Below are 25528 nucleotides of genomic sequence, written 5' to 3'. Positions count from 1 at the left end.
AAATATCAACTTGACGTGAATAAAGTTGCCAAAGGCATGCTAACGTTTTCCGAAAGTTGTTCCCACTACCCAGGTAACAAATAAGCATTAGTATAAGCAGTAAATCAACCATTTACTAGCATCCCTGGCGTTTTATGCAGCAGGTTGCTGTTTATCAGCCTTTTGACTGCATATCTGTTGTAAATTGGCATTCACAATTTATTTAAATTCTTCTTGTCGGTAATTAGCTGCAAATAAGCATTGTCAGCACTATAAGAGGGCTAGCAGCAAAGTAGCCGCATATTTTGCCAAAAATAGCATTTAAGCAGCATTTAAGGCAACTTAAATGCTTATTGGCTTGCATTTAAGTCGCATTGGAAATGCTTATTAGTTACCTGGGTAGTCGCCATTACGTACGTGAAAAGTTCGATAGGTATCAAACGATTTTTTACTAAACTTTTCACATTGCAAGGAATGGACTGGGTCAACCGAAATGAATGCTATGAATGCTGATGAATGACTAGTCTAATGCATGTCCGAATAAAATATAACTTTATATTTTGTAAAGGACTTTGGTGTGATGTTATTTTGTTGTAAATAAATAAATATCAAAAACTTATTTTGTCCGTTTCGTCTGATCTAAAATTGGACGACCTTTGATCATGCTCTTAAATGCTGAAATGCAGATTGTTATTTTATAAAAAAAATAAAATATTTCAAATGAAACTGGCAGCCCGGCACGTGATACGTCATTTTCGTCGCCATTTGCACAGCGACGGTCCGTGTGTGAAATTTCTTCTGGTGGTTTTTGCGTGTTTTCGCGTGTGCCGTCGAACGGTTCCAGGCCTTTACCGTTGAAATCTGGGGCCTCAGGGATTGGCAACGAAGCCATCCATTTTTTGATTCGTTTCATTCGCATTTCAACCCTTTTTCAATCGCAAAGAAAAATTGTGGAAGATTTTTCTCTTTTTCTAATTCGTGTACAATCATGGCCAACTAGAAAAATGTCTGAACGCAAGGTATTGTTTGCTAGCAGCAGCAGCAGCAGCGCTCCATTTCGTGGAGGACGTTCTCGTTGTTTGAAACCGGTGCAGTCTCATCGGCTCCGGAAATCGGTAGCGGACCAACTCGACTGCACATACAGTTCTACTTCAGTGTCCTTTTTTAACCTAGCATTAAGTTATAATTACGTTTTCAATGGAGAAGAGCCATCGATTTTCCAATCAGAATCTGTCCAAGGGACCGATTACTGATCCGAAGAAGAATCCAGGTAAAATTAAATGGTTTTTCAGATTTGTTTTTAGTGTGTATATTATTTTGTATTATTTCAGACGCATCAACTAAGTGGCCTCGCCATTCTAAACGACGAGAGCAAACCGCATCGAGTGGTTATAAACCGGAAAACAATCGTAACAGCGGAGGAAAACTTTCTACGACTGGCAAAACTCGAAACCAAACCAACTTCAATTATGATAAACGATCAAGGCAACGCCCAGACTTGTCGGCCGACTCCGGGGCGTTTCATGAAAATGAAACTTCTGAACAATTCGAAGAACAGCATCAGGGAACCGGACTAGCGGTGACGTATCAGAGGAGTGCCTCAGCCCCTATGAAGCATGAACTCTATTCGTTGTTCGCGCCTGGTTCAAAGAAACAAAGTTTGAATCACTTGTTGAACTTCCATTGCTCGCCGCGAGATCGCGATGGGCCTATGCGTTTTAGCAAAACGGGTAACAATCGGAGTTACATCAAGAAGCCAACTTATAACAAGGAACAGTTCCTTCAGGCTAATTGTCAGTTTGTCGTTCGTGCTGGTTCGGATTATACGGCATATATGGCATCCCCAGATCATTTGGTAGAATGGGACAAGATAGAACAGATCCACATTTTCAGCTATGAAGAATCACAATGTCCGATCTGTTTGTACCCTCCGGTAGCAGCTAAAATGACAAAATGTGGTCATGTTTATTGCTGGCCTTGTATATTGCATTATTTAGCTCTGTCGGACAAAACTTGGCGCAAGTGTCCCATCTGTTATGACGCCATTCACTTGCCGGATTTGCGAAGTGCTGTGTCGAAACCGTTTCATTCGTTTACCGTCGGAGAAACTGTAACATTTCAACTGATGCGTCGTGAAAAGATGTCCTTGAGCGCTACCAGCATGGCAAAGATCAGCGAGGAGCCTGGAACAGGAGTACCGCAGTTTCGTTCGAGCGCTGAAAATACTACCCTTACTAAGCTGCTCCTGGCGGACAGCAATGAAATTTTAAACATTATAAGTCGAGAGCGGCTTGAACTCGAGAATCAAATTGTCGTTGATGGCATTGACTGTCCAGAAAACATCTTTGTGCAGCAGTCTCTACAAGAGTTGATCAAACGTGAAGAGGCCGTTTTAAACGGAAAATTTATTACGATTCCCGTTGAGTTGCAGCCGGTAAATGCTTCTCAGCAGCAGACATGCGAAAAAGATTCTGACGAGCTGCTTGACGGTTAGTAGTTGAAAGAACATAGAATATATTTTATATATGTATTAATTTTTAATTCATATTTAAGAAGCAAGAGCGGTTTGCATACTAGAAGAGGAAAATCAAGCAGAAAGCAAGCGACAAGATTTCATGATTGACGAAGAGAGCAACTTCTTGCTAAGCGATATCGACATTGTCCCGACAGCGAAATGTGCTTCGTCGAATTGCTTTTACTTCTATCAAGCAATCGATGGTCAGCCACTATACTTACATTCGTTGAACACTCGAATGTTGCAGACCATGTACGGAAGCTTGGATAAAAGTCCACTGAAAATCACAGGAAGAATTGTTCATAAGGACAGCTGCTCGATGTCGGAGGATCTTCGGAAACGATTGAGATATTTGCAACATCTGCCAGTGTGCACATCTTTCGAGGTTGTTGAAATTGAGTTCGAGAAGGAAGTGATATCCAACGAAGTTTTAGCTCAGTTCAAAGGTATGTAAATCAATACCTTTTCCTCAGAAAAAGGCTTACTATCGTGAATGTTTTCAGAGGAAATTAATGCTCGGCGCAAGAAAAGACAGAAAATAGCACGCGCGGAACGCGTCCGAGAGAAGCAGATTTATGAATACAACGAGCGCCAGCTGGGGAAATCTCTTGCTCGGTCTGCCAAAATACCTATTGATTCTATTAAACATTTTCCTTCGGTATGTCATGCTTTTAAAATTAATCAGTTGTTTAAATTTTGATTGCTTTTTTACATTCATTTCAGTGTGGAAGCGTTCAACCATACGACTTTAGTCAAGAACCAACTCTTTCAGAAATTTCTCCATCAAACGATATGTCTCCATCATCAAGCCAAGCTAGTTCAGGACCGTCCTGGTCCACGGTAGGTTATCGTAATTGAGTTATCCAAATCTTGAGGTTATGTAAATGCTTTAACTCTAGATGCTATGTACTTCCCCGTCGAGCACTTTTTGGCCTTCACTCTCGGCTGGAACAGCAGGAGGCAGCTCTGTTAATGCGTTCGCTCCACTGGCTGCTCCAGCACCAAAGCTAATTCCCGTAACCGGTTCGAAAATGATGTCTAACACGCCGGCAAGATACCGTTCTTCCAGTGAAAAGAACAATGAAGATGAAACTGCACAAGAACATGAAAACCGTGCGTCTTGTTTTGGTGAAGATTTAAGCATTGCGATTGGTGTTGCTCTCGAAAAAGCAACACTCAATTGCGAGATTGTCGCCGCCGAAGAAGGCTGCACAGGGAAAGCGAAAGGATCGGCTGCCCATGGCGGTGGCAATGGCGGCGGAGGTGCAAAGAAAAAGAAAAATAAGAAAACACTTTTGTTTGCTTCCGGAATGAATTTATATTAACCATCGTATGGTGATGGTGTTCTCGTTATTTGTTTTGGCAAAAGTCACCAACGTTTGAAAAACAAACTATTAAATAATTTATCCAGTAATTCTAGACTTCAGGTTTTTGTTCAATTTGGAATGAGTTTCTTTATACCCCTAAATATTTTATGTATTGCGAAAACCAGCAGTGTAACCTTAGTAATCGATAACAATGCGTAAATAAATTTAACATGGGCACACGTTAATTCAGATTTCTTTTAAAAACTCAAGGTTCCTCGTGGCTAATTGCACCTAAGTAACTGTACAGTTTCAGTGAAAAAAAGAGAAACTCGAATGCAGCGTGGTCTAAGGAAGTTCAGTTGCTCAGACAAACAGATACCGGTTAAACGCTACTAAAACTTCAGAACTGTAAAACGGGCGGTTCTTTACGTAATCAAAGGACTTTTTAAATGCTGTTCAAGGCCTCCAACCGTGGGCAGTGATGAGAATAGTTTCTACCGGTGCGGCTTTTTCAAAATTATTGTACAAATTTAGATCCAGAAGACTTAGAATTTAATGAAATATTGTTTGGGCTTAGTTTATGCACTTATTAATGAACACAATATTTAAAAAATCGATGTCTTTCCGCAGAACTACAATGGAAATTTTCGTATTTCTGTATTTTCGACGGACAGCACTTATTTTAATAGTTCATAACTCTACCAAGCATTGGAAAACAAATTTTTTATATTTCTTATAGTATAAGAATGGTTGGTAAACGGCTTGGTAATGCGTACCATCGGTGCCTTGTGCACTGGGCATAAAATAGACCCCACAGTGGTCCACAGCCTCTTATCTAGCAACTCCCACCCCTACCTCCTCGTGGTACCAGCCGGGATACGAGCAACCTCGGTGGAGATCGGGTAACCAACCCCGGTGGATACCAAGGTCGTATGCTGACAGTGGAGGAGAGCTCCTTCGAGCTACGTTGGCCCTCCGGCGATACTGTGGGGTTAATTGCGGGCTTTGCAAGCCTGAACCACTAAAAAAATTAAAGCAATGGACTCTGTAAGTAGTAATAATAACTCTAATCGGAACAATCGGCAAAGACCCAGGCGACAAAAACGGACTAACAATTGGAAATTAGGAACAGGGAACTGTCGGTCTCTAAATTTCCTCGGAAGTACCCACGTGCTTTCTAAAGAAGTGAAGAACCGCAAGTTCGACATCGTAGCGCTGCAGCAGGTATACTGGAAAGGAACAATGGTACGTACGTATAGAGATGGTCGATGGTCTTTTATAGTGATGGGCGAGATGCAGAAGCGATGGATCGGGTGGTGGCCGATCAACCCCCGAATGTGCAGATTAAGTATCAAGGGCCGATTCTTCAATATAAGCATAATTAACGGATATAAGCATAATCACCTCGGAAGTACCGATGATGACAAAGACGAATTCTACGCGCAGTTGGAGCGGGAATACGACCGCTGCCCAAGACATGATGTCAAAATTGTCATCGGGGACTGTAACGCTCAGGTTGGTCAGGAGGAGGAATTCAAACCGGTGATTGGACGGTTCAGCGCTCACCCGCAAACTAACGAAAACGGTCTAAGACTTGTCGACTTCGCCGCCTCCAAGAACATGGCCATACGTAGTACCTTCTTCCAGCATAACCTCTACCATCGGTACACTTGGAGATCACCCAACCAGACAGAATCACAAATCGACCACGTTCTGATAGATGGTCGGCACTTTTCAGGCATTATCGACGTCAGAACCTATCCGGGCGCTAACATTGATTCGGATCACTACCTAGTGATGGTAAGGATACGTCAAAAACTATCTGTTGTAAACAACATACGTTACCGGCGCCCGCCACGGTATAATCTAGCGCGACTGAAGCAATCAGAGGTCGCCGAAAACTACGCGTTATCTCTCAAAATCGCGCTGCCGGAAGAGGGTGAGCTGGATGAAGCCCCTCTTGAGGACTTTTGGAATGCCGTGAAAACAGCCATTAACAGTGTAGTGGAGAACGTCCTAGGCCGTGTGGCACCGAATCGACGTAACGAATGGTTTGACGAGGAATGCCAGCAGATATTGGCTGAGAAGAACGCAGCGCGGGTACAAATGCTGCGTAGAGACACCCGTCAGAATGTGGAGCGCTACAAACAGAAGCGGAGGCAGCAAACCCAACTCTTCAAGGATAAGAAGCGCCACCAAGAAGAGGAATGCGAAGAACTCGAACAGCTGTACCGCTTTCACGACACACGGAAGTTATATCAGAGACTCAACAGATCTCGCAAAGGCTTCGTGCCGCGGGCCGAAATGTGCAGAGATAAAGATGGAGGTAGCTTGACTGACGACCGTGCGGTGATCGAAAGGTGGAAGCAGCACTACGATGAACACCTGAATGGCGTGCAGGCGGAAGACCATTGTTGCCAACATTATACACACGAATAATACAAACGTGCCAAACCTCGTAACCCTGGTTACCGCTTGATTTGGAAAATAACAAATCAAAGCATTCGGGGGTAAAAATTTTCACTAATTTTTTCAAGCACTTTCGTTGAGATAGTTTTATTGTAAATTCGCTCTTGTGCCTATATTTTTGGCCCTTCTCTGCTAGGTAAGGGAAGACTTCGTCCTGCTGCTAACTGTGCCTACATTTTTGGCCCTTCTCTCCCAGGTAAGGGAAGACTTCGTCCTGCTAACTGTGCCTACAACCATGATAGCGGAGGAAGTGACCGCGTTGGTGTAGCAAGCAACGAAGATGTGCCAGCCCCATCGATAAGGGAAGTTAAAGAAGCCATCCAGCGGCTGAAGAACGACAAAGCAGCGGAACTTATTAAAATGGGCCTGGACAAGTTGACCGGCTGTCTGCATCAACTGATTGTCAAGATTTGGGATACGGAACGACTACCGGAGAAGTGGAAAGACGGGGTTATCTGCCCTATCTACAAGAAAGGTGATAAGCTAGATTGTGAGAACTACCGAGCAATCACTATCTTGAATGCCGCCTACAAAGTGCTGTCCCAAGTCATCTTTCATCGACTATCGCCAAAATAGATTTGTGGGAAGTAACCAGGCCGGCTTCATGAAGGGTCGGTCTACAACGGACCAAATCTGCGGCAGATCCTCCAGAAGTGCCGCGAATTCCGAGTCCTCACGCACCACCTGTTCATCGATTTCAAAGCCGCATATGATAGCGTAAACCGACAAGAGCTGTGGAAAATTTTGGACGAAAACGGCTTTCGCGGTAAGCTTACTAGACTTATCATGGCTACGATGGATGGGATCCAGTGCGGTGTGAGAATCTCGGGTGGATTGTCGGACCCATTCGAATCTCGCAGGGGACTTCGACATGGAGATGGCCTTTCCTGCCTGCTATTCAACATTGCGCTTGAAGGTGTTATAAGACGAGCGGCGATTGAAATGCGGGGCACGATTTTCAATAAATTCAGTCAATTTATCTGCTTTGCTGACGATGTGGATGCTGTCGGCAGAACATATGAGGCGGTGGAAGATCAGTACACCAGACGCGAAGCAGAGAAGATTGGATTGAAGATAAATACGTCTAAAACGAAGTATATGCTGGCTGGCGGGACCGAGCGCGACAGGGCCCGCTTGGGCAGTACCGTGGTAATCGACGGGAATGAGTTTGAGGTAGTCGAAGAGTTCGTATATCTTGGCTCACTGGCAACAGAGGACAACAACACCAGCCGTAAGATTAAAAGACGTATTATCAGGGGAAGTCGGGCCTACCACGGACTCCACAAACACTTGCGGTCGAACAATTTGAGCCCCCGTACAAAGTGCACACTATACAAAACGCTAATTAGACCGGTTGTCCTCTACGGGTACGAAACGTGGACACTGCTAGAAGAGGACCTACGAGCACTCGGAGTTTTCGAACGACGGGTGCTAAGAACCATCTTTGGCGGAGTGCAAGAGAACGGTGTATGGAGGCGAAGAATGAACCACGAGCTTGCGCGTCTCTATGGCGAACCAAGTATTCAGAAAGTGGTTAAAGCTGGACGGATACGTTGGGCAGGACATGTTGCTAGAATGCCGGACAACTATCCTGCAAAAATGGTTTTCGCATCAAATCCGGTAGGAACAAGACGAAGAGGGGCACAGCGAGCGAACTGGCAAGACCAGGTGGAGCGAGATCTGGCGAGCACTGGGTGCCCGCGGAACTGGAGATTCGTGGAGAACTGTGTCATTCGATTCGATCGCCCTCTACCAATTGGATGCAGCTTTGGTTGTTCTCAAATACGGTGATGGACCACCGATTTCTTCCATCAATGGTTTAGTCTAGACGAGCTCCTGGCAATGTCTGGCCTTGTGTGTACTGCTATGTACAGGAGACTCTCAGTCAGATTCAGTTAGATAATCGTGGATATCTGGATATCTGGTAGTTGATCCATCTCCTGCTATAGATAACTGATGTAGAGAATTTTTGAATGTTTAGCTTTGTCCGAGTCGAAGCGTTGTGCCGATTACCGGATAAACGTGGTTTTGTTGACCCTACCTGAGTACGGATACACTTCTATATCTCTATTACAAGGTAATGACAAACGTCTCCTAAATTCTTGGCGTTAAACTGGGCCAATCACCGTTCCTCCGTCGTACGTACATGCATGGATACAATGTCATTCGCTGGTCGCCAGTCTCTTGCTAGCCGTGAGTCCTTACTGGACGACACTCAGACCAGCTTTGTCAGGTTGAATTGGAGAATTATGGAATAGAAAGGCTTTGTTCGTTTACACAAAGTCATGCTACTTGGCTGGAATATCGCGCTTCTAGCCGCTGCGCCTCAACACTCAACTCGGAGTCGCGCCCGATTATTCGACACCCATGGTCGTGCATTGCCTGCTATAGCAGGTCTCGATCCACTGTGTCGTGTACTGATTTGAAATCAATAAAAATGTGATGCGTTCGGAAGCTGTACTCTCGACATTTTTGCAAGATCCGACGGATGGTAAAAATTTGGTTCGTAGTTGTGCTAGCCCCCATCAAGCTAGCCTGATAATTCCCTGTGCTATGGTTGACAGCCGACGTAACAGGATCTGGGAGATTACCTTGCAGACGTTTAACAACGTTATGTCGCGATAATTGCAGCGGTCGAGCTGCCCAGATAACCAGATATCGTATATCGATGCATACATTAAATCGCATTAAAATGAACATTAAATCAAAATTGTATATCCTTTCAACTGAAGTTGATGCAATGTAATGAAAAAGTCAAACTTACGATCAAAACCGATTTCAGGAGTATTTCATACATTCTCTCGCATTAATGTACATTTTTAGTTTAGGTATGTTCTCATTAAGTCATAAATCAATCGTTTAATGTTTGATATACAGCCATAGCTTAAATAGTACTCAAATTCTTATTGCAATATAGTGGTTGTCGCAACTAAGTTTACGTATTGTCTTATATTATATTGATTGAAATCTATACCTATAAAGAAGGATTTCTGTCTGTCTGTCTGTCTGTCTGTCTGTCTGTCTGTCCTGTGTTCCTTATAGAATCAAAAACTACTGAACCAATCGGCGTGAATCGGCGTTTTTGGGGCCAGGAAAGGTTTTAGTGATGGTTAGAGACCCCTCCCCCCACTAAGAGGGGGGGCTCCCATACAAATGAAACACAAATTTCTGCATAACTCGAGAACTAATCAAGCAAATAGAACCAAATTTGGCATGTGGGTGTTTTCGGTGACAAGAATTTATTCTAGGGTAATTTGAGACCCCTCCCCTCTTTATAAGGGGAATTATAACTCCTCTCCCCTTTAAGAGGGGGGGTTTTCATACAAATTTCCTCATAACTCGAGAACTAATCAAGCAAATGGAACCAAATTTGGCATGTGAAAGTTTTCGAGGGCAAGAAAATTTTCTATGTTGAATTAGGACCCCTCCTCACTTTAAGAGGGGGGGCTCCTGTACAAATGAAATACCAATTTCCTCATAACTCGAGAACTAATCAAGCAAATGGAACCAAATTTGGCATATGTGTATTTTTGGAGACAAAATTTTTTTATATGATGAATTGGGATCCCTCCCCACTTTAAGTGGGGGGGGGGGCTCCTATACAAATGAAATACAAATTTCCTTATAACTCGAGAACTAATCAAGCAAATAGAACCAAATTTGGCATGTGGGTGTTTTCGGTGACAAGAATTTATTCTATGGTAAATTGAGACCCCTCCCTCTTTATAAGGGGAATTGTAACTCCTCTCCCCTTTAAGAGGGGGGGCTTCCATACAAATTTCCTCATAACTCGAGAACTAATCAAGCAAATGCAACCAAATTTGGCATGTGAAGGTTTTCGAGAGCAAGAAAATTTTCTATGGTGAATTAGGACCCCTCCCCACTTTAAGAGGAGGGGCTCCTGTACAAATGAAATACAAATTTCCTCATAACTCGAGAACTAATCAAGCGAATTGAACCAAATTTGGCGTGTAGGTGTTTTTGGAGGCAAGAATTTTTTCTGTGATGAATTAGGACCTCTTCCCACATTAGGAGGGGGGCTCCAATACAAATGAAATACAAATTTCCCCATAACTCGAGAACTAATCAAGCAAATAGAACCAAATTCGGCATGTGGAGGTTTTTGGAGGCAAAAATATTTTCTACGGTGAATTAGGATCCTTCCACACTTCAAGAGGGGGGGCTTCTACACAAATGAAATACAATTTTCCTCATAATTCGAGAACTAATCAAGCAAATGGAACCATATTTGGCAAGTGGGTGTTTTTGGAGGCAACCATTTTTTCCATTATGAATTAGGACTTCTTACCTTTTTAGGAGGGGGGGGGGCTCCCATTCAAACGAAATACAAATTTGCTCATAACTTTAGAACTAATCAAGCAAATGGAACCAAATTTGGCATGTGAGAGTTTTAGATGGCAGAATTTTTTTTCTGTGGTGTATTACGACCCCTTTCCCTTTTAAGAGGGTGGGCTCCCATACAAATGAAATACAAATTTCCTTATAATTTGAGTACTAATCAAGCAAATGGAACCAAATTTAGCATGTAGGAGATTTTTGAGTCTTGAATTTATTTTATGATAGTTAGAGACCTCTCACCCCTGTGGTAGGGGGATATGGACTCTCATACAAATAAAACAGAAATTTTTGCGAAACTCAAAAACTAATCCAACTCGAGAAATTCGAGACTCTTCCATAAAACATTAATCAATAACAAGACCACAAAAACTATCTATAGTAACACTAGATCATTCAGGACGAGCCGGTCGCGAGTGTTGCCGGTGACCCGCCGTCGGAAGCGCCGCCCACTGGGGGGCTTGCAAAATTCGAGATAGTGACAAAGATCATCCGAGATTCATGATTTATGTACAACACAGGTTAATTTGTGGCAATACGAAGTTTGTCGGGTCAGCTAGTCTGTTATAAAATAAACTTCAATGTCGGCAACAATACTCATTATCTGTCGTCGTGTCGATAACTGTTTAAATCCCACTACATGCACTCTTTAAGAAATTGGTACAATCAGAACCTAGTTCTTTTGCAGCTGCAACGAAGCGGGATCCAGAAAGCATCTCAAAATCGCGAAGTTGTTTCATACAAGCTAGTTTCACTTACCAGGAAAGAACGAGTAGTTTGTGTCTCTAATTTATAGTATGAATAAAATTTGCTAAATTATTTATATCAAATAAATGATTAAAACAGTGTATTTATTATTTCTTGTTTGTTTTTCTTTGTTTCATTTCAATAACTAACATATAACAAAAGAGGCACTTGTATCAATAAATACAAAAACTGTTAATTTCAAACATAGCATGCGTAATAGTTTAAAAATAGTAATGATGTAAATGTAAACATAACCTAAAAATATAGATAGAATCTTAAAATTTTACGAGGAAGTATTCAAAATCAGCTAAATATGTGAAATAAAGAACTAGTCAATCGTATTTGCAATTTGTGCATTTGCATATTTTGCGTCGGATCGGCACCGAATTTGTATTTTTTCTGAATTGCTCGATTCATCTCCGCTATCTCTGCTAAGTTGAGCATCCTTTTCCATACCTTCGGATATGATATGGAGACGCAATCTGCGCAATACTGCAATGAAGTTGGGTCACATTTCCTTATTCACGGTATACACGGTTTTGCTATATGATCACTACTAATTCCGGTCCACATCGTCCAAAAGTCACACGGCGCAAACTAAAACCAGGTGTCCCAAGCGTTATCATTTTTCTTGAGGAATTTAAGATGGTATTTTTTTAAAAAACTTGCTGTAACTGAAGTATACACACAATCATAACTTGATGGTGATTTTTCTCCCAGAATGTGACTACTTACAGATTTTTGATGTAATTCGTTGTTGTTCAGTTTTATGATTCACTCAGATCTTTTTCGGTGCTGATATGACTGTCTTTTTACATTCACTGCAGGAAGAGCTGGGTTTCGTTCGAGTTTTAGATTTTTTAGAAGCAGTCTGCTTCGTGGGACATAACAATTTTCACTGACGTGTAAAGGCTTCGGTTTAAACATCCGGAAGTTTGGCCCAAAACAGAAAACATTTTCTCACTCATTCAGACATACATTTTAGCACTTTAAACTTTTGAGTTTTGCGAATTGTACTACATCTGAAATGAACAGAATTCAATTGATTTCACATTTCAATAATAATCAGTGTCATTACTTACCTTATTTTATTTGAAGACGTAGAATTCAATTAGAATTATGAGACTCGTAAAACTTAAGCAACCGCGGTGTGGAACTTGGTTTGTTTACTTTGATGCAAAAGTGATGCCATTGCAATTTATTGTCAATAACATTAATAGTTGTTTGGACATAGTTTGGTTGAGTTCGTTTTGTAATTTTTGATAAATTTGATAGTAGAACAATTGATAAAAAATAAAATGATATTCGTTCATAATGTTTTATAATGTTTTATAATGCAATAAAATTATTCAAAGTTTGAAAGTGAAAATGTTCTATTGATAACTGGCATCAGTGTGAGTACTGGCGCGAACATGCCACAATTATGTTTAATTTACATCATATTTAATCGTGGATACGACTGAACATAATCGCATTGACAACAATTGACAATTTTATATTGGAATACGATTGTATATGTAGTTTTGAGCTAATTTGTTCCGATTGTATGACAAAGGCATTATATTTAACGCTGTTGAGAGTACAACAAGGATCATATAAGAATAACGATGAGTTATTTTTAGATCAAGTAATGTCAGTAGGCTATTTTTAGATCAAACGATGCTACTGTGCTTTATGAAACGTATCTAAGGGTAGAAGTTGTGCCTGATAATATTTCAGATTTGGCGCAGCGGTACGATGTGGAACCAACATTCATGATGGTAAGAGTTCGGATCGAGATGTAACCCCACTATATAAAATTAAAAATTAAAATACTATGATTTCTTCTGAAGGAAATCTTGACTACTGCTGATCCAACTTATCTATGATAAATATTTTGACAAATATATACTTCATTTTATGCAAAATAAATTCAACCTAAGTCATAAACCATATCGCAGCAATGGAGGTTCGATCACCGTGCAAATAAAAAACAAACCGAATCGTATTTTATGTGACTTCGTATCATTTTGGAAATGTTTAAAAGACATCACATATGACAACACATGGAATCAATATATTTGTACTTTAGAATGCATTGTACGCATATGGCCTCCAAATTGGTACGCATATAAGCTTTAGCTGCATTTCATGCGATAGTGGGATGTTGTATATACAGCCGCTTATCTTTGAATATACAGACCAAATTGTTAACTGGGTGTAGATGGGATAAACCACCATAATAAAATAACCTCAAGTAATAAAGAAATAACCCAGTGTAGGGCCGTTATTAGCGTTTTTCGGCCATGTTTAGAACGCTCTGCCGGTAGGCGATCATTACCAGCGGTCTTGTTGGTCTTCAGCAACCCCATTTCACGTTTGAATTCTTGGAGATCAGGTGCTGGGATATTATTATCCATTGGCACTACTAGGTTGACTTCCGTTCCACCTCCTTCTACAACTTCGCCATTGAGGTGTCCATCGAAGAGGTTCCACAGAAAGCAACGCTTACTTCCTGCGGACAGTGACTATTGACGGCAATGAATTGGAATTGGTTGATGAATTCTTATATTTTGGATCTCTGGTCACCGCCGACAATAATACGAGATTCAACGTATTCAAGCGAAAAGTCGAGCCTACTTTTCCTACCGCAAGACGCTTCGATCAAGGAACATACGCCGCCGCACAATGACGATGTACAAAATGCTAATCAGACCCAGATCAGAGCTTGTAGATAATCCCCTACAGGCTTCAGACAGTAACTTTGCTTACGAAATACGTATTTGAACGAAAATTGTCGTGGACTATTTTTGGCGGAGTACAAATGAATAGCGAAGAGTGCCGGAGGCGTATGAAGTATAAACCACGAGTTGCACTACTTGGAAAGATTCCCATCCTACACTTGGCGAAATATGGGAGACTACGGTGGGCCGGCCACGTCGCAAGGATACCGGACGACTGTGCAGTGATATCCATTCTCTTCAAGAGCCCCCCCCCCCCCCACGAATAGAGGGGGCTAACGTGCTAGATGGCTCGACAAGGTTGACACCGACTTGCGTGTGTCGAGACGCGCAACGAATTGGCGGCGAGTAGCCCAGGACCTAGTACAGTGGAGAGGTATTTTTGATACTGCAAGGCCCATCCGGGCTCTCAACTGGTAGAAGAAGAAGCGCGTAACTTTTCAAAAGGACCTTAGTAACAATGAGAGATTCCTTTGTGCTTCTTCTCTTTCATCTCCCACGGCAATGCAAATGCACTTTAAAACACCAGCTTTGCATGAATCGGTTGCTAGCGTCACTAGCTAACTAAACGTAAGGAAAATTTTTGTTGAAATGCATTTATGTTGCCGTAATAATCAGAAGAGAGGGACGCCAAAGAGGGTCTCTCAATGCTACTTAGGTCTTTTTGAAAAGTTACGCGAGAAGTGTTCATTGAAAAACTGTTTCCATCTGTTGACTACAGACGGTAGATAATCTACAGACGCGCAAAGAGCGTGGCATAAAACACCAATCGAACCGTCAAATCGAGACACCAAATGAGCAAAGTAAACAAACTTGTGTTTCGTATAGGCAGGGAAGACTAAGTTTTGTAATCTACCTGAAATGTTAAAACTTAAACTATTGATTTGCTAACAACATGTGGATTAGTTACCCTCGATATATCATATAATGCTTTAAAAAATTCAATTGTCTTGTTCAATTTGCAAAATATGCGTCGTAATTCGCGAAATTCCACGGAACATACCTCGCGATTCGCGCAACTTCTTGCTGATTATAGGAAGATTGATGCAATTCTGACTGGTTGCCAAAACTGTTTAAATAAAATAAACAAAAAAAGTGTTGCCGAATTGGTAATTTTTCTCTTTGCGCGTCTGTAGATTATCTACCGTCTGTACTGTTGACCACCTCGCGCTCGCTTGTGATTAGATTCCCTCCCTCGTCCCTACACGTCAGGTTTCGGTGTTTGGTCCCTACGAGTTTGATTCACTTTCTTGTAAAACTTACCGTGTCATACAAACATGTACAATACAAAATTAGCATCGGCCAACAGGGGACTATCCCGTTTTGATTCAAACGGCGAGTGTCTTGTCGCCTCTGTAATCCTTAGTGTCTCTACACTCAAAATAATTTTCACGTCAAATAAATTACGGAAAAAGTTATGTGAATATTTTCATCCACGTGGAAAGGACGTGTTGATTATTTTGCGTGTACATAAAGGCCCAAAATATCTAATGTAAAAGGTTAAACAGAAGGTGAGGCACATTACATACCTACCCGTAACAGAGCCTAAAACAAATGAACCTATTAACATTGATTAACACTGATAAAAATTTAAAACGGTCTCACCAAAATTCGATTTTTCTTTCCTCTCGCATTGCGCAGGATTTCAATATGACTTCTCTGACTGTTGTTAATAATCCTTGCAAATCGATTTCTCCTCCACACCAGCTACGAACGTTCCAGTTTTGTTTCTCTGCACAGTGTTAACGTTAACTTCCTGTTTCCCTCGTGAATCAATCCAACACTTCCACTAGGTAAATTAAATTAAATTCATCCAAAAAAATCTTTGAAACCAAAAGATTTCGAATAGGTAAAACGGTAAAAATTTTGGAGATAAATTTTTCCACGTCCGATTGCGTTCGCGGTTTACTTCAATCTCCTAAATATTCATTTATGAAAAATTATATATTTTTTTTAGTTTGGCTAGAAAAAATATTATTGAAAAAAAGTTAACCATTCAACTCCAAAGAATTTCTTGAGAAAAGTTTTAAATATTTTTTTCATGTTTAGGTGCTAGGTTTTATTGATATACATTTTACGATAGCCCCATGTTTTATTAAATTTGGTCATTAAAAGACTATAAAATGACACAGAAAAAAACTATTTTTTAAAATTTTCCAAGAATTAAAATATGTTTTTTCATCATTTGTTTAGAGTTTTTCAACGCGGTGGAATTTTTTTTTTCAACTGATATTTTTTCTTGACTGTTGAGTTTTTTTGCATTTTCACAATTTGTTCTACGATGCATGGTTCAACAGTTGTGAGCTTTTAAAATAAACAATATCCGAAAAAATCGGCAAATGGGAAAGCAGGAGATGTCAGATTTTTTTAATATTGTTTTCAATAGGCCGTATGAATAAAACAGTTTGCCTCGCTTTTTCCGTGTAAATCTTATGGGAGAACTTTCAACTCTTTTATCCATACGGTCTAAGTAGTCTTAAAACTATGCCCACAAACACAAAATTTCATAGCGATATTGTACGGTTTTGATTCGGAACGATTCGGATAACAAGAATTCTATTTTTACACATTGGCATAATGTTGTATCATTGTAGTTTACTGCATTAAAATACAAATCAGTTTCAAAAAAACTCTTCTTTCTTTTAATATTTATCCATTACAACTTAAAACACTCGCCTTTGATGACCGGTGCCGCGCCGCACATGCACAGGCGCATGCCGCATTGAATACTTTTATAATCATATTCTATCTTCATAATTATTTTTGCTAAATATTTTTTTTTGTTCAGTGTTAATAAAAATCGGTTAGCTACGTCTAAATGTATGTAATGTATGTAGGTATGCATGTATGTATTTTCTGTGCCGAAAATTCTATACCAACGTATCGACGCTAGCTAGCTAGTATTGCGGGCTGAATAAAACGTTTGGTAAAAGAGCACAGTACAGGAACAACCTAATAATCTGCAAAGCATTGATTGCATTGAACTTTTGCTGTTAAGAACAGTTGGAAATTAAAAAAAATTAAAGAAACGGTAGAAATTTTACCTGAAGAATTTTACTAACTTTCCATTAACATTTAAATGCTTGCACCCTACCAAGGGACAAACCAGTTTTAGGATTTATTTTAGTACATTTTGTTGGATATATAATTCGTTATATCTATTATGGTTATTTGAAATTTGTAGCCGTTTTGGGATATTAAATGCGATTTGTTTGAATAAGCATCCTTTGCGTTGGGTGAATTTATAAGAAGATTTGGGAGAATTGAAGTTGAACTTTAATATTTGTGAAGTGAGGAGAAAAGAGAAAGCGTTCGCATTTTCGATCGAAAGCGGATATGGTGCTGTGACTGACTCGATCGAATATAAGTTTTCGAAGTTTGTAAACATAAAGAAAGATGACTAGTGACAGCATCTCGAAGAGGAGTTATGGAAATTTTAGTGAGCTTTTGATTCCTATGTTTGGATTTATTTTGTATAAAATCTGCTTTTTTACTGTTGATTCTTATTAGTGAGCTATTTCCAAATGATGTGCAGTGTTTTTGCTTACTGTTTTTTGTTTATTTTGTAGATAAGTTCTAAGTTCCAATAATGCCGCCATTTTTCGTCTAACCGAGACTTTCCACGAAGGTAGTGGTCAAGTTTTGCCCCTTGATTGTAGTCTTAAATTGCTCTGGGATTGGTTGTTCAGTCTGCATAAGAAAAAACAATGAACTTTTTTCTCAAGTTTTTAGTGCCGAAAAAACTTACATAATCTCCGCTGGTGCCTTTCGGAATCATAACGTTCATCTCCGACGACTTGGAACTGACAATTTCAACATCAAGACTGTCCGCAGACAGATACATTTGGCAGCCATCAGTCTTGTCAATGGAGATTGTTGGAACTTTGCCTAAAACCTACATCATCGGTTGAAAATTTAGAAAAACAAACTTCGACAGATATAACAGTGAGCTTACCTGCATCTGCACGCTCTGACAGTTGACGAATTCGGCCGAAGCAACCAAAGAGTCGAACACTAGAGAACATTTCTTGCATGAATCCATTACAACGCTGTTAATTTTACCCTTAATCTGCAGGGTAGAGTTCTCGCATCGGAACATGTACACCACGTTGTTCATTTCGGCATTTTCCACTACCAGATTGGAGTTACCTTTCTGATATTCTATCAGCCATTTTTTACCATCCCGGGTGAAAGAAGGTGGCTTGGCAACAGATGCCGGAGCCGAAACCGTTTTCGTTCCATTGGTAATACCTGCGGGTGCTTTATAAGGAGCTGGTCCCGAACGAATTCCGGGGTTCTTGTGGGTTTGCATGTCTGAGGTTACCTTCTTAAGTCCTGAATAGATAAGTTAAATTCATAAAATTTGTTTTTAATAAAAATAGCGTTCATTTCGAGCACACCTTTGGTGATATCTTCTCCTTGGTTGATTTGGGCAAAGAGAGCACTTCTGTCATCACCTACACCAGCACCGGACAGATCACCCAGTGGCATCATTGGGGGCGGTGGTGGCAAACCTCCGGGTGGTGGTGGTGGTGGAATAGCCGATCCACCTGTCGCTGGTTTGTTCTTGCCGGCCCACACCAGACCAGTGGTGTGGTGCTGCTTGATGTACTGCTGTAGTTCGGTCAACGTTTGAATCCATGCGCGAGCCCACTCGACATGAGTGGAGTCTTTCTCCTTCCAATCCTTCAGGACACGGTTCGTGTAGAACTGACCGGCATCGTTCATCTCTTTGACGTACGGACCGGGCGTCGGGGCCTATGGAATGGCAATTTAATATTATTAGAAGTGCGCAAATGCTGATAAAATTGTGATTCGCCGTCGAATTAGTTTTATTGTAAGACCGTGATAGCGCGAAATTGTAATTTTTCCAAATCCCCGGATGTGCGAACTGAGAATTAACGGCCGATTCTTCGACAAAAGCATCATCACCGTGTGCTGTGACTCTACCGATTACGATTGCATTTGAAGATGGAAAAGGTGCTTTCGAACAATTGTAGAGTGAATCTAATTTCCGTTAAGGCGGATGGAAGTCCGAATCTGCCACAGCAGATCAAGAATCGACGATATTGCTTCGTTTACCACGCACGTTTTGGTAGTAAATCAGCAGCGGCTTGAAAGAGTTTTGTTGTGCATCACGCACGGAATTGAATGCGGGGCAAGCGTTAAAGGAGGAATTACTGAAGGTCACAATCCCGCGAACTTAGATTTTGGGATGCACCCACGCAGGACCGGGGCGACTATGGTTCTCTGACAGAAATAGTGCGACTATTTTTATAAAACGTGAAGGAGCGTTTGGTGGGAAGAATGACAGACTGGATGAAACTGCGAAACTTCGATATGGGGCCAAACATATATTGCGTAGTTCAATTGTTGAGTGGGACTCTAACTCACATTCTCTCGCATTGCGCCCAAGCGTTTTGACAATTAAACTACCGGCACACGACACCCTATATTAGATAGTCTTACATCTAGTTTCAATCATTCCAGTCACACACACGCTCCACCCGCCGACGGTAATTATTTTTTGTATTTATGATTGCTCTCTTCGCTTCTACTACCGAGAAGTGCGACTGAAATGAAGAATTCTGGAGCTACCATGATTCCGAGGTTATTGCAATGATGGCATACTATTCGATATCGGTATGGTAAATATGTGGTTTTGATGTGAAGTTGAATGCAGTATCAAGCAAGTCAGCATTTTTGGAGATTAGAGATTTTTGTAAAGAGGGAACTCAAAGCATAGCACAACCCATGTGCTACATTCATTATGCATGTGCGCGCGTTTGTGTCGCCTCATTTTTTTAGTCGTCTGTTGCTCGGAGATGGTCGAATTGTTTGCTATTACGCTTCTTTAGAACGTGCTATCGCCTTGTAGATCACTATTGAATTGTTATGCGGGGCGACGTTTCGTTTAAAAGTTATTAGCTAAAATTTCACGACACGATTTTCTCCGGAACCATCCAGCCGATTTCAGCAATTTTAGTATCAAATGTTTGTTTCATTTGAAAGGAAAGATAGCCTCATAGATCACTATTGATTTGTTTTTAGATTAAACGTTTAAATGTTTCAATTTGAAAAAAAAATAGCACAATAAAAGTTTGATTTGATTTTAATCAACGTGATTTAACTACCTGTTTCAAATTTCTTAGTATCAAACGAGAGGACATAACGCTACGACTATATCTACGAAACATTATAAGAATCGGTCTTACTGGACAAAAGTTATTTATGTAATAAAAGTTTGATGAATTCGAATCTATCGAATCTACATTCGTAAATCTACGTCAACTTAGCGTTCGTGCCTTTAGGCTTTATTTTACGGCTAGGAAATGAAGAGCTCATGCCCCTCTAAGTTAATACACTGGTAGCCGTGGAGCGCTTAGTCATAAAATCTTGTTAATCTTGCTACAGTGCAAATGTTGCTACATAAATAAAGTCAAATAGTTTCGATATTAAATTTAGAGCATACATTGGTAGATGTCAATGTTTCTCCTATTTCCTATTTATGTACAGAAAATATACACACCAATTCCGATGCTGTAGAAAATAGACCTGATAGATAGAGTAAAGAAGCGCCGGAACGCTGGTGCAGTTGTTCAGAAAAATAGATGAAATATCATCCGACCCGATTGAACGAGAAAGTTTTAGCACCGCGGCAGTCGATGTTACCAACGTTTCCTCAACAATAAAGGTGAGTCGGTGAATGGCCACGAAAAAAAAACACTCGTCGACTGCGTTTCCATCTACATTTCGTTAGCAAAGTCATTCGAGAATTTCCACGAGAATAGTTAGCATATCTGTCAGTGTTATCAATTCCATGTTACTCGTCGTTCTGCTAGCGAGAAATATAACCGAAAGCATACCGTTGCAGCGGCCTCATTCTCTGGATCCTTAATTTTCAAATAATTATCATTTCATTAGGTCAAGTATTAATCGAGCTATCAACTTATAAAATAAATTGATATTGTAGAAAGCATTAACAGAAAGAAAAACTCGCGGTAATTATCTTAATTTCTTGGGTGTCAGATTCATTTCGTTTCTGTGGAAGCGAGTAAGGATAAAATAACGCTGTTGTAGTAGATTGGCTGCAACAAGCTATTGTAGCGAAGCGATGACTAACATCATTGAATTGCATTCTTCAATTTTCTGGAGCTCGCTGGCTTTACCACACAAAAAAGCAATACTTTTTTCGGATTTCTTGAGCTGATATTCTCGGAGTCATGAGCAAGATAAAATAATAGGATATGACATCATAAATTCTGGCTTTTCACTAAAGAACTCACAAATAAGTTATAATTTTGATAAACTAAGTACTCACCACGCAGACCCAACCTAGGGCAGGAATGCTCTCGCTGATGGCGGAAAGGTGATTGAAGTACTGTGACGTGCGGTGCTTTTCACGGTAGCTCTGGATGGCGGCAATCTGATCCGAGGTCGGCTTGAGCAGGCTCTGCAGGTCATTGTTGGACGGTGCACTGCATTCGGCTGCAGTCCGCACAAACGAGAACTGGGCACTGCGCGTGAAAGTAATTAGATTGGAATAGAAATTTAGTTCATTAACTGTAGACTGTGAAGTGGTTTAAAGTAATTACTTAAACGCTTGTTTAACCAGTTCAGCTTGGGCAGCAACGTCGCCTCCGATTTTGTTGGACAACGCTAAGAAGTTGGCAAGCGAACCCAGTATGATGTCTTCGTAGGCGTTAACACTCATCTTGTCTTTATTAGCGGTTTCTTTCGGGTGGCCGAAATCGTCGTCCGGTGGTAAGTAGTTGGTTGTTTCTAATACTGAATTTTGCTCTTGATCGTTACTATTATTACTACTATTTGAATTATCTAATACTACTTGCGAAATAACTGTTGGTAGTGAGTCTTCGATCGAGGGTTGGCGCTCGACAGCAGCAGTTTGCTCGGGGGTCAGCTCGGGGAAGAGGGTAGCTTCGAGACTGTCCAACTGCTGGTGCAGATATGATGCTGATGGAGGCGGTGTCGATGGAAGAACCGTTGGCAAATCACTGTTCGAGGTTAGTTCAAACAATCTAGTATCTTCGTCCGCGGCTACGTTGTCCTCCGTATGGGTGACAGTGTCAGATACTATAATCTTTCCGGCGTCGCAAACGTCTTTCAGAATACGGCGAGTTTCTTCCAACTCACGGGCCGACACGGTACGTTCCAGGCGGTCTACTATTCGTTCTAGCCTATCGATGAGGTGTTCTAGTTCACGAGCGGATGAGGGTTTTAGGTCAGGGTCACAATCTGATTTGAAAAATAAATCAACAATTAGACAGGTTTACAAGTAAGGTAATCATTTATCTTGGATTATGTATTATTTGGCCATTTTCCCGGAAACATGTGAGCAACAGTACCTCTGTATATGTCTATGACATGAAAAATAATCCTTCAGCGCCAGATGAGATATTGAAATCAGCAGTACAACACATCCCGATTGATTAAGTACTGTGGGAAACGGGGTTTTGCAGATGACATGTGTGTGACAAATCATCTTATATAACTAACCGAGGCGTGACTTTGGATACAGTTGTTAGTATTGTTTGGCCACGAAAGTCTGTCTTACGGTAATACAGCCCCGACCGTAGTTGAATAAACAGACTAGTCTTTGATATTTGAGATATTATGAGAAAAAAAAACATAAATTGAATTAATAACCGCCTAATGAAACCAGAAATGCTTCAAAGCTCTCCAGTTCGGAATTAAAGCATCCATATAAGCAGAAAGACAACACTCGCAAACAGCGCACCGGAAAGTTATGTTTGTTTTTCTTCCCCTTCTTCTTCGCATATGCCGTCATTAGTCCACCATCGGTGATGATAAGGGCAGTCCGGAGAGCACACAGAGGGCTAATTCGGTAGTACACAAACCGTTTAGCTGTAAGATGATATTTAGTCGCAGTCCATAGCACGTACTACACACGGGTTGTAAGTGGGAGATTTTAGGAAGGATACATATACGTCATTGAGGTGGGCATTGCTTTTCTTGTTATGAATTTTCCCACCCACAAAGAAACAACTGGCACTTTTCTATGCTCCCTTCGGCATCGTATAGGTAAGAGCACCGCAAACAGAACAGAACTGATGATGACATGCACTAATCCGCTTATCACGAATTACCTGGGTTGGAGCAGTTTTTCACATCGTGTATGACTAACGTTCGCCCAAAGCAGACACTCATTGAATGACCCATCCGGTGGTCTTCACGAGTTTGTGTGGTTGGTCACAGCTCTAATCAACAAATACATGTACGCAAACGGTGGGTACACATTTGTGATTATTTTTCACTTTTTAAAAAAACAACTTTCTACGATTTTTTTCAGAAAAAATAATAACATCAACACTACACGAACATCTTGGATAAGCCCGGAATTTCACGTGGGTTGTGGTCAGCTCACCAAAATTTACTACAACTGTGTGAGCGCTAACTGGGGCGACTTTTCGGTGTATAAATTTATTAAATTAAATTACACTCCGCTCATCGGGCGGCATCGCACTATTCTTGGGATGAGCTAAGTAGAGGACATACATGTATACTGTAGTAGTAAGCGAAGAGTATGAAGAATGACTGTTTGCTGTAGGCCGCCCGATCGGTGAGAAGTTGTAAATTTCGTAATTTAGCAGAAAGAATAATCTCCGAAGGTAACAGCCAAACGGTTTTAGAAAGGGACGCGACGTTTTTTGTTTATTAACTATACAAACATACAAAGTATTTCTGGCTGAATTCACCTAAACTAAAAGTTGACTACGAGTTAAGCTCTGTTAAGAAATAAATAAATAATGATAACTCTAAAAAATGAAAATGAGCCGCTCGTTCCTTCAACATTTTTTAAAAACGCTATTCACAAAAAATTAACAAGGACTGGTAATAGTATATATTATGTCGTAAATTTTTAAAACAATTTTATGACCCTTAACATTTAATAATTACGTTTTATGTCAAAGTGGCCTCCAAATCCGGAGATAAGGATGAAAATTTGACAGTAGGACAGATGACTACAATCTTCGTTATCTCTAAGAGATCATTTTTATCAACATAAAGATAATAGAATGTATTTCAGATCGTACATCCTATATACTTTTTTGTCGAAGTGACAGAATTTAAGCCTATAGTTTGATGGTAAGGCGGCGGATTCGTCTACTTTGGACGAGCTGAAGAAACAAGCGAAATGGAAGCTATAACTAAAAGATGGCAGATCCCTCAGTGGGATGTAAGTAACGCGACCCCGGTAAGGTAGCATACCGAAGCTCTTATATACCATGAACAACGAAAATGGAAATACGAAACGAAACTTATCAGTCCGTATAGGACACGGTAAAGAACAAGGAAACGAATTAGGGGTAATGATTGGAAACTTGATACCTGGAAGGTCCTAACTCTCCATGAAATGGCACGAGCTGGTTTACTTATTCGAGAGCTGCTAACTCGGAATAGATACCGCTGCTATTCCCGAAGTTCAGCGGCCAAATTCCGGAGCAAGGGAGTTTTGTGCAGTAGACCCTATTACAGGTACTTCTTTCAAGTACCACATTTTCTACCCCTGGCGGTAAAAAGGCAGAGCATGCAGTCGGTTTCGTAGTGTTGGGAAAGCAAAAACAAGGAGTTATCCGATAGAAGCCCGTAGAGATCGCGAGGGAGTAATTCTTCCGTTCTGCCATTGGAAGCCATAACCTTCATCTATCGACCTATGATAGCGGTCTAAGGCTTCACACTTCACCCACATCAGAAAGAAAGGGAAGAAAATATAAGTGAGCTGTAGAGAAACCTCCATACCTACTCTCCGCCGTAGAGGAGCAATTCGCCTGCAACGACACATGGAGCTTCTACAAAACGGGGAGGTGTAGGAGTTTCGCCAAGCCTGTGGCGAGACCAAATTGTGGAGTCACCAACACAGAAAGAGGATAAAAAGGCAATCAGCGGGTCGAAAACGGTCGCTGGGAAAGATGGTGACCTGACTGAACCTTTAACCGTGTTTATCGTGCGTCAGTTCATCTGTTTGTGGACTTTAAGGCGGCGTACGATTCAGTCAAAAAATGAGCTGTGGCGAATAATACTATAACATGAGTTTCCGATGAAACTAGTTACACTGATTCATGGAACGCTGGATGAGTCAAAATCATGCTTCATAATAGCGGGTAAGACGTCCTTCGTGGCCGCTATCGTGACGTTGGATGGACTGAAACAACTCTCTAACCCGCTAATCAACATCGCCTTGGAAGGTGCGATACGAAGAGCAAACGTGGAAAGAAACCGGGAAATCTCACTTGCTTCTTGGTTTTGCGGATGACGTCGATACCTTCGGAATCAACCGTGGAGCAGCGGAAGAAGTCTTTACGCCTTTTAAATGGGAAGCAGCAAAATTAGGATTTACCATTAACGCCATCAAAACGAAGTACATGGTTGCTGGCAGGGAACGTGGGAGTCCA

At 40.9% G+C, this 25528-nt stretch overlaps 2 protein-coding genes and 1 long non-coding RNA gene across 4 annotated transcripts; 1 reads left to right on the top strand and 2 right to left on the bottom strand.

Moving 5' to 3' along the window:
• The first annotated feature begins 748 nt into the window (after positions 1 to 748).
• LOC128741470 (RING finger protein 10) lies at positions 749 to 4040 on the top strand. 2 transcript variants are annotated; one of them, XM_053837310.1, is made up of 6 exons: positions 749 to 1249; positions 1311 to 2468; positions 2536 to 2940; positions 2998 to 3152; positions 3218 to 3334; positions 3394 to 4040. In XM_053837310.1, exons 1-6 carry the CDS (start codon positions 1177 to 1179, stop codon positions 3817 to 3819), a joined length of 2334 nt encoding a protein of 777 aa, XP_053693285.1. In that variant the 5' UTR covers positions 749 to 1176; the 3' UTR covers positions 3820 to 4040. The 2 variants fall into 2 exon arrangements, with proteins under 2 accessions (XP_053693285.1, XP_053693284.1); XM_053837309.1 differs by having other exon boundaries at positions 2533 to 2940.
• Positions 4041 to 11542: 7502 nt separating this feature from the next.
• On the bottom strand, positions 11543 to 12521 carry LOC128743837 (uncharacterized). The gene is made up of 3 exons (XR_008412326.1): positions 12456 to 12521; positions 12109 to 12395; positions 11543 to 12047 (listed from the first exon to the last, which is right to left on the bottom strand). It is a non-coding gene; the product is annotated as an uncharacterized LOC128743837 (long non-coding RNA).
• A 4152-nt stretch (positions 12522 to 16673) lies between these two features.
• Positions 16674 to 23559, bottom strand: LOC128740338 (adenylyl cyclase-associated protein 1). Its single transcript, XM_053835876.1, has 7 exons — positions 23222 to 23559; positions 21689 to 22349; positions 21415 to 21610; positions 18494 to 18851; positions 18049 to 18428; positions 17842 to 17988; positions 16674 to 17783 (listed from the first exon to the last, which is right to left on the bottom strand). The coding sequence occupies exons 1-7, from the start codon at positions 23292 to 23294 to the stop codon at positions 17700 to 17702; spliced, it is 1899 nt and encodes a 632-aa protein (XP_053691851.1). The 5' UTR covers positions 23295 to 23559; the 3' UTR covers positions 16674 to 17699.
• Positions 23560 to 25528: the final 1969 nt, after the last annotated feature.

Source organism: Sabethes cyaneus, chromosome 3 (genome assembly GCF_943734655.1).
Source record: "Sabethes cyaneus chromosome 3, idSabCyanKW18_F2, whole genome shotgun sequence".
NCBI lineage: Eukaryota > Metazoa > Arthropoda > Insecta > Diptera > Culicidae > Sabethes > Sabethes cyaneus.
The sequence above is the reverse complement of the archived record's forward strand: the minus strand, read 5'-3'. Positions and strand labels throughout refer to the sequence as shown.

What these genes read in the sequence shown, in the direction of transcription:
- LOC128741470 (XM_053837309.1), top strand. Translation starts at nt 1,177, where the DNA reads ATGGAGAAGAGCCATCGATTTTCCAATCAGAATCTGTCCAAGGGACCG. An exon ending in TTCTGACGAGCTGCTTGACG is followed by an intron (nt 2,469 to 2,532) that starts GTTAGTAGTTGA and finishes TTCATATTTAAG; the next exon opens with AAGCAAGAGCGGTTTGCATA. An exon ending in CAGGACCGTCCTGGTCCACG is followed by an intron (nt 3,335 to 3,393) that starts GTAGGTTATCGT and finishes CTTTAACTCTAG; the next exon opens with ATGCTATGTACTTCCCCGTC.
- LOC128740338 (XM_053835876.1), bottom strand. Translation starts at nt 23,294, where the DNA reads ATGGGTCATTCAATGAGTGTCTGCTTTGGGCGAACGTTAGTCATACAC. An exon ending in AGGAGAAGATATCACCAAAG is followed by an intron (nt 18,429 to 18,493) that starts GTGTGCTCGAAA and finishes TTATCTATTCAG; the next exon opens with GACTTAAGAAGGTAACCTCA. An exon ending in AAGGCACCAGCGGAGATTAT is followed by an intron (nt 17,784 to 17,841) that starts GTAAGTTTTTTC and finishes TTTCTTATGCAG; the next exon opens with ACTGAACAACCAATCCCAGA.